General features: G+C 44.1%; 1 protein-coding gene across 2 annotated transcripts; it reads left to right on the forward strand.

Annotated features, from left to right (window-relative positions):
• Positions 1-562: 562 nt before the first annotated feature.
• LOC131193251 (zinc finger protein 3-like) lies at positions 563-7452 on the forward strand. Of its 2 annotated transcripts, none has more exons than XM_058173251.1 (4): positions 563-615; positions 2423-3358; positions 4133-4265; positions 5334-7452. In XM_058173251.1, the coding sequence occupies exons 2-4, from the start codon at positions 2594-2596 to the stop codon at positions 7109-7111; spliced, it is 2676 nt and encodes an 891-aa protein (XP_058029234.1). In that variant the 5' UTR covers positions 563-615; positions 2423-2593; the 3' UTR covers positions 7112-7452. The 2 variants fall into 2 exon arrangements, with proteins under 2 accessions (XP_058029234.1, XP_058029236.1); XM_058173253.1 differs by lacking the exon at positions 563-615 and adding an exon at positions 673-806.
• Positions 7453-13609: the final 6157 nt, after the last annotated feature.

A 13609-nucleotide genomic window follows, 5' to 3' on the forward strand; every position in this document is an offset into this window, starting at 1 on the left:
ACTTAAGACTTTATTATTTTATCGTGCGGGACTGGCCTAAGCGTAATTTTAAAATGGGTTTTACGTCGGTCTATGACCGTTTTAGTTTGATTCGGCCTATTAAATATTTGGTTTTAATTCTGTTTTAAATTTGCTGTTTGTATTTTGTGTTTTAAATATGGCTGTAAACCGCCCTGAGTCCTTTGGGAGAAGGCCAGTATAGAAATTAAATTATAAATAAATAAATAAATAAATAAATAAAGTCAATGGGGCAGTCAGATTCGCTTAAACCAGGGTCTCCAATCTTAGTAACTTTAAGATTTGTGGACTTCAACTCTCAGGGTTCCTCAGCCAGCAAAGCTGGCTGTGATTCACTTAACAACTGTGGCACGAAAAGTCGTAAAATGGGGCAAAATTCACTTAACAAATGTTTCACTTAGCAACAAAACTTTTGGGCTCCATCTGTGGTCATAAGTCGAGGACCACCTGCATTGCGTAGCCTGCCTTGTTGTATGCCCACAACTCAGGAACATTGCTGGGAAGGGTTAATGCAATAGAATTGTAAAGGCTAGAGGGGCACAAGCCTGCATCCAAAGGAAAGTTCCATTCTGTCTGGCCTGGCCTGGGAATCATTTTGTAAGTATTTTGGAAGCTGGGAGAGATTAGTGAATTTGCAAACCTTTAAGGAGCGCAATGCAAACAAAAAAAATTGTCCTTTTACAGAGGAGGAAGGGCTACAGCGGTGGGCCAGATAATGTTTTCAAAGGCCTTTTTATTGCGATCTCCTATAAGAAACCGGGGAGAGTGAAAGGAGATGCTTTACTTAGGTCTGTGTTTGCATCCTGAAAGGGCCATGGATTTAATGTTTTCTTTCTAGATCTTTTTTTGGGGGGGGGCGGGCAGAGAGGAGAGGGAGAATTTTCTCCCTGAACTGCCAAATGCATGTCAGCCACGTTTGACTGGGGTGTGTGTATTGCAGAGGTCTTCAAACTTGGCAGCTTTAAGACTTGTGGACTTCTACTCCCAGAATTCTCCAGCCAGCAAAGCTGGGAGTTGAAGTCCACAAGTCTTAAAGCTGTCAAATTTGAAGACCTCTGGGTATTGGATCCTATTTCTCCTATGTCAGCTAGTGCAATTGTTTGAGTGTGTCTTGTTTTAAATGTTGCAGTTTTGCCCCTTGGGGGTGCACCCTTAGCAATCCCATCAAGGTCTTTTTTCATATAATGTCCTCACAACTGGATAGTCTTGATGTGAGTCACAGGTACACTGCATGGACGATCGTTTGCATATGCATCAGATGCAAATTAACAGGAAGGCCATTGCTTGTACCTTAACAGTGGGTGACCTGCACAAAATTAGAATGTGAAGCTTCCTGGGGTTTAATGTAATCTGCGTCTATGGGTTGCAATTGAATTGTGCTTAGATTTCAGGCTTTTGCAGGTTGGCTGCTTGACTGGGTTTTGTGCTCTCCCTAAACCATTGTATGTGGTTTGTTTGCTTAGTATGAGGTATGAATGCAACATGGGGATTTGAATCAGTCCAATAATACTTGTGAATCAGTCCAATAATTCTTACCTGCTGTTAGGTGACAATATAACTTAGGTCAGGAATGACTATCCTATCACTATGATTGATGAGATAGAATGGAATGGAATGGAATGGAATGGAATGGAATAGAATAGAATAGAATAGAATAGAATAGAATAGAATAGAATAGAATAGAATAGAATAGAACTTTATTGTCATTTTAAATGTACACTAATCAGCATACATTAAAATGAAATTTCATTGCATTTCAGCTCTCAAAGGTTTATAACTTAGATCAGGAATGACTATCCTATCACTATGATTGATGAGATAGAATAGAATAGAACAGAACAGAACAGAACAGAATAGAACTTAATTGTCACTTTAAATGTACACTAATCAGCATACATTAAAATGAAATTTAATTGCATTTCAGCTCTCATAGGATTATCATTATGCATATATCCACATATACACACATATATGACACAGAGAAACATCACAGTCTAATTCAATGTATACGTATACATGGTAGGGGGAAAAATCCTGAGAATTTACAGGAGGGATGGCATAAGGAAAAAAGCTGTCCCAGTATCTAGTAGTTCTGCTATAAATACTTTGAAACCTCCTTCCAGAAGGGAGCAACAGAAACAGGCCATGAAGTGGGTGGGTGTGGCATCTCTAACAATGCTTTAAGCTCCAAAGTTGGGTCATTCATAAAAATTGAAGAGTAAAATGAGCGTGGGTCTGCTGGGATCATTGTTGTATGAACGAGAAGTTTGGCTCCTTGGAATAAACTCAGTACTTGCCATCTCCATTTCAGCCTACTTAGTAAACGCTGCCTTTTTTAAAAAAAGGCTTCCAGAAAAACAGAGCTTTGGTTCCAATGTCTTTTCTCTCTTCTTTTCTGTCTTAGTACTTTCCCTTCTCCGTGAAAAGCCCCTGTGCCATTTTCAAGATGCTGATTCGTTGATCGGCGAATAAGTTTCATTGGGCGCGTCAAATTTGTTGCATAATGTTGCAGTAGCCTTTGAGGGATGCTGCTAATGAAGACAACAATAGAACAGGCCAGTCCCTGAAAGAGAAAATGTTTACTGTGCAAGAGGTAGAGGTGTCCGAGTTTCTGCTACATCACAATATGGATCCTGAAATGAAAACGGAAGGACGGGACTCCGTTGACCCAAAGGCAGGAAAGGAAAGAACACATTTACCAAACATTGGGAAAAGCAAGGAGGAACCAAGGCATAATGTGAAAGCAGAGCTAGAGGAAAATCCATCAAAAAATTGGGATGCCCAGTTGCAAGAGTTTCTGAAGACACTGGAGGATCCTCAGGGAAGAAGGGAAGTGCCACAGTCCCTTGAGCCAAAGCTCTGGACGGGTCCTAAATTATCTTGGATGTCCTCCCAAGGAGGGATGGATACCAGCAAATGGTTGAAACAAATGTGGATTTCCGAAATCGAGGCTCATCGCCTCGGGACAACCCAAGAGGATTGGGACACCTTTCTGGACGTTGCCCAGGGTGGGAAGGAGAAGATTGGAGAACTGGCTGAAGAAGCCATCAGGGCAGAGGGAAGATGTCCTCGCTTTTGGACCCTGAGCTACAAAGAGGCCAAGGGACCTCAAGATTTTTGCCAGCAGCTTCAAGAGCTTTGCCACGAGTGGTTGAAACCAGAGAAACACACCAAGGAGCAGATCCTGGACTTAGTGACCTTGGAGCAGTTTCTGTCTGCCTTGCCTCTGGATATACAAAATTGGCTCAGGAGGAATGGCCCAGAAACTTGCTTTCATGCAGTGTCCTTGGCAGAGGAGTTCCTCTTGAAGAGAGAGGAGACCCAGACATGGGAACAGCAGGTGAGTTTTATTTGCAGCTTGGAACATTGTTATTTTGGTGTTTATAACCACACAATATAAATTAGGTACTCCCAAACCGTGATACATGCCTGCTCACCAACAATTTTTATCTGTCATGCTACAGTTCCTTTCCTTCCTGGAAAGCCAATTTGGTGCAGTCGTCGGTCCACCAGGCTTTCCACAAATTGGAAGATTGTGGAATCTAGTCCTGCCACACAAAGCTAGCTGGGTGTTTTGGGGTCGGAATGGGTCAGCTTGCTGCAGCCAACTTGCCGTGGCCAACTTGCCAGGGCTAACCCGCCACAGGATATACTTGCCACGTGACAATTTAATAATTCAATTTAATTATTTAAAATAAATACAAAAATATTTTAATTTCTGCTGTTCACATTTCATTCTGTCCAGAGATGAAATCTACTTCCCTTCCCTTCCTGGTTCGAAAATGTGTGTTCCGCGTGCATGTGCCAGGTACACACTTGGACCCTCTGCGCATGCGCAAAGCCTTCTATGCATGCGCAAAGCCCAGAGGGTCAGAAACAGGTTACTTCCTGGTTAAAACCAGCCTGTTTTTGAGGCTATTTTTTGTCCTCTCAGGGTTGTTGTTGTGGAGACAACAGGAGGAGGAAGGTATGTGGGATATGTTCACCTCCTTTAGTTATTTTCTAAAAATAATAACGGTGGGATACAAATAAACAAACAACGCCTTAGTCACCCATTGCACATTTTAACTTCATCATGAATTCATTTGGAACTGTGATTTCCCCACTTTTTCAGGTGATAGAGATATCAGAAGAAGAAGAAAATGACATTGGAAAAGCCTCCAAGTCAAACCAGCTTCCATCAGAACCACCAAAGGGCGAAGATCTTGGAATGGTTAAACCAAAACGTGATGGCAGCGAAAAACAGAGTAAGTTCCTGAGAATTGGCTAGCACATAAATTGAATAATAAATAAATAACTCTATTTTGCTTCCTGGCTGTTTGAGATATATAATTCAGGCTTTTTCCTGAATTGCAAGAAAGCAGAACAAAGAGCAATTACGTGCTACGTATGCAATACATTTATGAATTTATTTGCTAAATTCGTCTCCTTCAAATCTAAGCTGACTCATGGCAACAATTAAAACATCTTTGGTGTAACATAATAAACCATCAAAGATCCCAATAAACAGTGTAATTCTAAAATATCCCTAAGCTCAGTATGTATCCACATAAATACTAATACAATAATTAAATTACTACCAATAATATATTGTTCATTCTGTTTATCTTCCGGATTTTCATTCAAGGACTATATGGAGATGCCTCCAAGATAAGTCAGCTTGAAAGTGAGCGATAGAAATGCAGTGATTTTCATCCCATTGGGCAGGGGTCTCCAACCTTGGCAACTTTACGACATGTGGACCTCAACTCCCAGAATTCCTCAGCCAGCAATGCTGCTGAGGAATTCTGGGAGTTGAAGGCCATAAGTCTGAAAGTTGCCAAGGTTAGAAACTCTTGCCATAGTGGACACTTGAACCTTCCATCCCAGTACTTCAATCCAAATATCCAATCCATCAAGCCTTTTCTGCACAACCATGAATGTTTTTGGCGTCTGGCTACTGACTGAAGTCTATAGTCTCCACTCTTCCTACCGTAATTGCGAGTGGAAGGTTGAATCCTATGATGGCACCCCCAGAATGGCAGGAAAAATACAGCCTATCTATCAGAGAGGTGGGCGGTTAAGATGATATATTAGGTTATCTGTTTTGTGAAGATACTAAATTATAAAAGGAGACATGCTATCTAAATCAGGGATCTCCAACCTTGGTCCCTTTAAGACTTGTGGACTTCAACTCCCAGAGTCTCTGGGAGTTGAAGTCCACAAGTCTTAAAGGGACCAAGGTTGGAGACCCCTGATCTAAATGGTGGTTGAACAAGACAGCAGGTTAACGCAATACTTTCCAGTTAATGTCCAGTTTCCTTCCTTTCTTTTAGCAGGCGTTGGGCGGCTGAATGAAGGCGGTGAACCAAAGTTGAAGAGTTCTGAGAAAAGGAAGCCTCTGAGGAGGTTCTTGAAAGCTGCCATCAAAACTGATTTGTTGGCTTTCAAAGAGAACGATGGAAACCACGACACGGCAACGAAGCGGAATGGAAATGATGTTGGAAAGGGAGTGGGCCAGTTAATTCAGCCCCAAAGTATCTGCCCAGGGCTCAGTGATCCTGCTATCCAAGAGGAGAAGGAGATAAATAATGGGAGTCAAAGCTTGAAGATTATGACAGCCGAAAGCCCTGATACAGAAGAGAAGCCATTCCGATGTTGGCATTGTGGCCAAAGCTTCAGAAACAGTTCACATCTGGTGACCCACGAAAGGACTCACGTTGGCGAGAAACTGTACAAATGTTCCCGCTGTGGGGAAAGCGAGAGGACCCACACAGGTCAGAGGCCCCACAAATGTTCTCATTGTGGGTGTGTTTTTGGCTATCACGCTCGCAAGAGGATCTCCGGGGGGGAGAAGCCCTATGTGTGTTCTGACTGTGGGAAAAGTTATAGTCAGAAATCTGATCTTTTAAAACACCAGAGAACCCACACAGGCGAGAAACCTTACAAATGTTCGGCCTGCGGCAAAAATTTACGAAACGGGTCAAGTCTCAAAGCGCACCAGAGAATCCACACTGGTGAGAAACCGTACAAGTGTTTGTACTGTGGGAAGTGTTTCATCTGGAGTTCGCAATTCCGGTTGCACGAGAGAATTCACACAACGGTGTGCTCCCACTGTGGAAAAAGCTTTGGTCGGAAATCGGAGCTGGTGGAGCACGAGAAGACCCATCTAGTGGAAGATTTGTTGGTCTGTTTTGCCTGTGGGAAAATCTTTGAATTCAGCTTCGAGCTCATGGCCCACGTGCAGACTCACAAACAGAAGCCGTTCGAGTGCTTGGCCTGCGGGAAAACTTTTATGAACAGTTTGCAACGCGCTGCGCATCAGAAGGTCCACACAGGAGAGAAGCTGCATAAATGTTCCCATTGTGGGAAAAGCTTCAGTCGGAGACAGAGCCTGATAGCTCATGAGAGAATTCATACTGGAGAAAAGACACACACGCGCTTAATGTGTGGGAAAAACTTCCGAAACACCCCGAATCTCAAATCCTACGAGAGGACTCACATGGGAGAGAAAACGTACCGTTGCTCCCATTGTGATAAAAGTTTCCGGTGGAGTTCACAACTCCTGTTGCATAAGAGGATTCACACAGGAGAGAAACCCTACCCATGTTCTGATTGCGGGAGAACATTTGATAGGAGGTCCAACCTTCTGAGGCACGTGAGAATCCACACACGGCAGAGGCCTTACGCGTGTTCAGACTGTGGGAAAAGTTTCATCTCCAGCTCATTCCTTTTGCGACATCAGAAAGTCCACATGGGAGAAGATGTCACAAGGTGCTTAGAATGTGGGAAAGATTTCAGACCGGGCCGGGACCAGGCAGAAAAGGTGTCGAAATGTCCTGAGTGCATCCAGGGACCATCCTTGAGCTTGGATCTTGAACCTGCACAAATGCAGCCGAAAGAGAAGACATTTGAATGCTCGCTCTGCAGAAAAACTTTCAAAAACAGCTCTTACCTTATGTTTCATCAGAGTGTCCATACCAATGTCAGACCAAGGCAGTGCCTGGAGTGTGGCCGAGACATAATCCGGAGGCCTAACCTCATTGCCCCTTTGAAAAATCTGTCTGGGCAAACCCCACAGAAATGCTCGGAATGTGAACAACTGTTGAACTAGATCTTGGAGGAAAACGTTGAGCTCAGCCTTCATCCACTCATCATCTCTTGAATGTTACACTTTCTGTACCTTAAAAAAGAAAAGATTCTTGTGTCAGAAGACATTTATGGGGGCTGTTTGTACATCAGTCAAAAACAATCCAGATGGTCACGGCCATAGTGACTGTTCGATGCTACAGCCTACCTGAAGACGATCAGAAATTTGTACCCCACCATGATCACATGACCGTACTTTGGGGGTGAGGCAACAAGGACAGATTTACAGCGATTCGCTGTGTCCCGTGTTTTGCTGAAAACCGGCACTTCTGGTTTTCACCAAAATTACATTTATAATTATATTCACACTTATGACTGTTGTGTCTGCTTTAACAACCGGCGTTCACACCATCACTGTGATTCACTGAACGACTGCCACACACAATAAAAAAAACACACCCAACCATTGTTATTTAAGCAGTATTTGCTTAACAAATGTGGCATTTGCTTAACAACTGCTACAAAAAAATGTTATAATACCTGGTCTGGTCACGTGGTGACCTGATCAACAATCGCAGTAACTTATCATCATAATTCAAGGCTTAATTACAATCCTAAATTGAACACTGCCTATAGTCATTGGTTCTACTTCTTTGGTTTTACTTCCGCCAATGACTTGATTTTCTTCAGAATTTTCACATTTCATTTTCTCGCTGTTGAACTTTGTCTTCTTTCTTAATGCTTTTTTAATTAATCAGTTTGGCTTATCTGCTGGTCTGTTTCTGAAGACTCCAAACATCTTATTTTGGTTTCTGCAGCTTGATGGTTTTCCTTCCTGTGCCAGTTTCAACTCAGTTGCTGAGTTGTCACCTTTCACAGCTTTTGCGTGGTCTCTTTCATCTTAGGGCTATAAATTCATAGAAGACAAGCGTATTTATAATTACATGAACAAAGGTATCTTCACAAAAGATGCTGAGGTTATTTGATATCCAAGCCTATAAAAGCATTGGAATTTCATTCCCGTATTATTGCTTTCTCTGTTTTTTAAAGACAAGATTAAAGTTTGTTGCTGTTCTTTCGTTTTTCTTTTGTGAAAACAACTACTTTTGCTGTTCTGTAATCTGCTATCAACGCTTGGAAAAATTATTTGAAATGTCACAAAGTGCAATTTTTTCAATCATTACTAACTGCCTATCTGGGTGTTATGGAATGATTTTATGATGTATAGAGACTGTATGTTTGATAACTATTTCTGAGATAAGTTATCAAAACAAATGTCTACTTCAGGTGTTCCCAACCTTGGCAACTTGTAAGACTTGTGGACTTCAACTCCCAGAATTCATAGATGGCTGGGGAGTTTTGGGAGTTAAAGTCCACAGATCTTAAAACTATCAAGGTTGGACACCCCTGGTCTATTTCATTTATTCAGTCGCGATAGCAGAGGTTATTTAATATTTAAAACCATCCCCATAAACTAGATACTACCAGGATGTTAAGAAACCATAAGGTGAGTGCAGAAGCAGCCCCTACCTTCTGATTAATTCCATCTCTAAAAGTGGTTAATTTTTAACGCTAACATGAGTAATAGTGATTGATATAGGTAGGTCTGTAAAGTTTCTCATTATATGTCCTGAACACAGCTCCTTGCCTTTTTTTTTTCAAAAGTGATTTTGCAAACACAGTTCCTTTAAAACAGGGGTCTCCAATCTTGGCCACTTTAAGACTTGTGGACTTCAACTCCCAGAATTCCTCAGCCAGCTTTGGTGGCTGAGGAATTCTGGGAGTTGAAGTCCACAAGTCTTAAAGTGGCCAAGGTTGGAGACCCCTGGTTTAGAAACAGCTTTCTCCCTGCCCAAATTAATTTGATCATGGACACACCATTCTCCAAACTTCTATTCCATCACCATGGTATCTGGGTATCTGTTGAGCGTTGTCCATAGCAACGGGGTTTGCTGGCATTCCAGAAGCTTGGAACATGTCCTGCTTTGGTCTTTGTGGGACAATCTTGGCTCAAGCCGGTTGTGAATGATTTGTGCAGTGGAAGAGTGAAGGTGACTCCTATAAGGTGATACTCAACTCCATCTGTGGTTGTGATAACTCTTTCACCCAAAAGCTCATCTTCTCAAAAAAAACTGTTTCCTTTAGGTTTTTATTGGGTTATCATCATCTCCCCACTTTTGGTAGCTCCATCGGATTTTTTCCCCTCATTGTTACTGAAGAGAGAAATAGATCCATCAGAAAATGTTGCTGTTTCTTTATGGGATGCCTCAAAGAATGCTTATAAAAATTGTGTCCCTTATCAAATATCTTGTCTTAAGAAATTTGATCCTGTTCAGCTGCGGCTTCGTTTTTTTTTTATTTTGGTTCCAGATAATTATAGAATTGCAGCTTTATTAGATTTGGGAAAGAGGGATTATACTGTGCAGCTAGAAAGTAATATTAAAGAATGGATTCACGAGATACTGATTTTTGAAATATCCTTTTATTGTATAAATGAGAAGACGGAGCAGTGTTTTATGGATGGTCTAGACAGACTTGTCAAACTGGCCTCTTTTGTAATCCAACTCATGGATCAGTTTTATTGGCCCGCAGCAAATTCTCGGTGGACAGTGGGGTGCGGCCCCGTCCTGGCCCCAAGGAAGCCGCCGCCCGGTTGCAGATGAGAGTGGCTCGCTGGCGATCCCGCCCACCGGGGCTGCGGGCGGCCATTCCGCCACTGGGCTGTAGGCGCCCAGGATGCCCATGGCTCCAGCCCGGCCCACCAGACAGAGGAAGAGGCGGGCGGCGGCGCCCATCGTCCCCAGCGGGCTGCAGCCCGGAAGCCAGGCGGGCGGCGCTCTGCTTCCCAGCCCGCGGGATCCTCCAGGCGCGCGCTCTGCACGCTCAGGGGCGCTTACTTGTGGCGGATGATGGTCTGCAGCTCCCGGATCTGGTCGTTCATGGGCAGGAGTTTGAGCTGGGCCGCCGCGGATCCCGGCCAGTCGTGACGCGTCGCCGTCGCCGACGTGGCCGTGGCCTCCTCAGCGCCCCCGTCGCCCGCTGGCAGCCGTTCCGCCAGCGCAGCAGCATCGGCTGCCGTCGGCGCTGCTGCTGCTGCTGTCGGGCTCAGGCTGTCACGCTGCCGGGCGGGTCGCGGCGCAGCTGCGAGCCCGCCCTCGCGCCCGGCATCCCGGCCTCTGCCCCGGGGCCACGCGCGCGGTCGCGGCAAGGCATCGCCTCCATGCGCCGCCGAAGCAGCCGCGCGGCACCCGCCACACGCTCCGCTTTACCTCAGCGCGGGCCCGTGTGCGGCCCGTGGCGGCCGAGCTCGCCCGCTCCATTGGCCGCGCCGCGCTCGCTCGCGCCCGCGCCACCACTCGGCGTTCGGAGGAGGCGGTGCCCGCCCTCTCGCCCCCTAGTTAGCCCGTCCCTTTCTGGCCTGGGTGGGAGCCGTGGCACACCTGAGTGGCTGCGAGGCGGTGTGGGCCTCGCCTGGGCCTCCCCGGAGTCCCTCCATTGGCTGCTGTGTCTCCCTCAGTGGGAAGAGAGTTCGCGACGGACGGCGGAAAATCCCCAGTAAATACATGCTGGTTGCCAAAAGCTTGACTTTTGATGTAACTGGGGATGCTGCGAAGGTCATAAATGCAAAGACTGGTGGTAAGTCACTTTTTTCAGTGCTGTTGTATTGGTCGCTAAATGAGTGGTTGCAAGCCGAGGATTACTGGTAGCCGCTGTCAGTATTTAGGTCTCTATGTATTTAGGTTTCTATGCCCATAGCCACATCCACTCAGTCACATGAGGAGTTAGCCACGCCCACCAGTCACATGACCACCAAGCCACACCCCAAAATAAGCCACGCCCACAGAACTGGTACAAAAATCCCCCCCCCCCCCCCCCCGTGGCCCGGGCCTTTGCTTATTTTTCTGTATTTGGCCCTCACTCAAAAAACTTTGGACACCCCTGGTCTAGACAGACTTCGTTTCTTATATGGTCTCTCTTTTGTAATCTTAGATCTTTTTAATCACAATTTTGGATACTCTGTACTCTTTATTGTATTATGGTAGTTACGTTTCACCTTAAAAATTCATTACAAAATGAAAGAGGGAGTGAGGGAGATTGATCAAGCTAGTAAGATTACCATCCCATTCTGTTTTTTGGTTTTGTATAAGATTCTAGCTAGTATTGCTGTCTGTGATAAAACACTTGGTTAACTTGATGACTGAATTAACCCCAGGTCACTGGGTTAGTTTATAATGCTATACATTAGGCAAACCCCAGATAAATGGTTTGTTCAGTAACCATTGTGCCCCTGAGGTTTGACTGTGGTTTAGCCTGATGCGTAAACTTCATTTTAAAAAAAAATTAAGTTGCCTTTTGAATGGCTTCGGCCCTGCTGGTGTTCCAAGAGCCCTGAAGGCTCTTTACAACAAACACAATTGAAACCCCTTTTTTGTCTTTTTAATAATAAGAGTTGGAAGGGACCTTGGAGGTCTTCTAGTCCAACCCCCTGCCCAGGCAGGAAACCCTACACAACTTCAGACAAATGGTTATCCAACAGCTTCTTAAAAATTTCCAGTGTTGGAGCATTCACAACTTCTGTAGGCAAGTCGTTCCACTTATTAATTGTTCTAACTGTCAGGAAATTTCTCCTTAGTTCTAAGTTGCTTCTCTCCTAAATTGCTTTTCTTTGTTCCCACCTGTTATCTCTGCCATGTTCTTTGTGTTTTCTTGTTTTAATGCTCTTAACAATTTCTACCATCCCCCTGGTGAAGTTCTGCTGTGTTTTGCAGAAAATTGCAGAAATGATGCACTGTCTGACACAAACACAGGTCCTGACACTGTCGGTGCAACAGGCTAAGACCGTAGAGCGTATCACTCTCCGCATGCTGGCGGTGGGCCAAGGCAGCTATGCAGAAAAGTGCCCATGGATGTCGGGAGTTTTGCACTCCAGATCCAGATTTCTGAGTGCATACAATTTTCTTATGCCCTGGGCTGGCTGGCATGGTGACGCTGTGGTTAGAATCAACAAGACCTAAGCTTAACTCACAGAATCATCTATTGTAATATCCTTCCTGTTAAAGACTACTTCAGCTTTAATTGCAATAATACTAGAGCAACTAATAGATTTAAACTTAATGTCAACCACTTTAATCTAGATTGCAGAAAATATGACTTCTGCAACAGAATGATCAGTGCTTGGAATACTTTACCTGACTCTGTGGTCTCTTCCCACAATCCTAAAAGTTTTATCCAAAAACTTTCTACTATTGACCTCACCCCATTCCTAAGAGGACCATAAGGGGCGTGCATAAGCGCACAAACGTGCCTGCCTACCATTCCTGTCCTATTGTTTTTCTTTTCTTTCTATATATATGCTTATACCTCCTTATATTTACTCATATATGTTTATATACTATATAATCTTTTGTATGATTCCTACATATATTGTTGTGACTAAATAAAATAAATAAAATAAAAAATAAATAAAATAAATAAATAAAATAGAATGCAGTGCCACGGGCTACTTCTGCTGACTGCTGGCTGCTAGCAGTTCTCAGCAGTTCAATTCTCACCAGCTCAAGGTTTACTCAGCCTTCCAATCCTTCAGAGGTCGGTAAAATGAGGACCCGGATAGTTGAGAGCAATATGCTGACTCTGTAAACCGCTTAGAGTGGGCTGTAAAAGCACTGTGATGCGGTATATAAGTCTTAGTGTTAGTGTGAGCTACACATTCAGAGGGCATGCATTTTGGAAACGTTACCCTACAGTATCCTGTCAGAGCTGAAGAAGCTTCTCGGATGAGAAGTGAAATGCCTTCAAAGAAAAAACAAGAAAATCCAGTTGCACCTTTGGGACAACCCTGATCTGGATGACTGAGAATCTCTAAAGATTTTTAGCTATACAGTTTGGGATAAACACCCTTTGAACGGTGTGGGACTAGGAATGGATTTCCAGAGTAAAAATTGCAGACCACAGGAACCAGGAGCACTACACAGGTGACCCTGAGGATACAGATAAACCTCCAAGTGCTTCAATGACCCTCTAAAAAAGGATGCAAATGAACAGCTGTCTGCAAGCAATATAAATCCTTCCATTCCCTGTCAGAGCTGATGAAGCTTCTTGGACGAAAAGCGAAACATCTTCAAAGAAAAAACAAGAAAGTCCAATTGCCTCCTGAAAAAGCACCTTTGTGACAACCATGATCTGGATCAGGGGTCTCCAACCTTGTCAACTTTAAGACTTGTGGACTCCAACTCCCAGAATTCTGAGGAATTCTGGGAGTTGGAGTCCACAAGTCTTAAAGTTGCTAAGGTTGGAGACCCCTGATCTGGATGACTGAGAATACCTCAACACCTACTTCCAAAAACACCTACACTGTTTCGCAACCAAAGCAATTTTAAGATGGTCGAACTTCAACTCCCAGAATTCCCGAGCCACCCATTCAACTCTGGGAGTTCAAGCCCACCCATCTTAAAGTTGCCAAGGTTGAGAAACACCATCCTACATGCTTATTTGCCCTTCTCTTCCAAAAAGACCCCCAAAA

Source organism: Ahaetulla prasina, chromosome 2, assembly GCF_028640845.1.
Source record: "Ahaetulla prasina isolate Xishuangbanna chromosome 2, ASM2864084v1, whole genome shotgun sequence".
NCBI classification, from domain to species: Eukaryota; Metazoa; Chordata; class Lepidosauria; order Squamata; family Colubridae; genus Ahaetulla; species Ahaetulla prasina.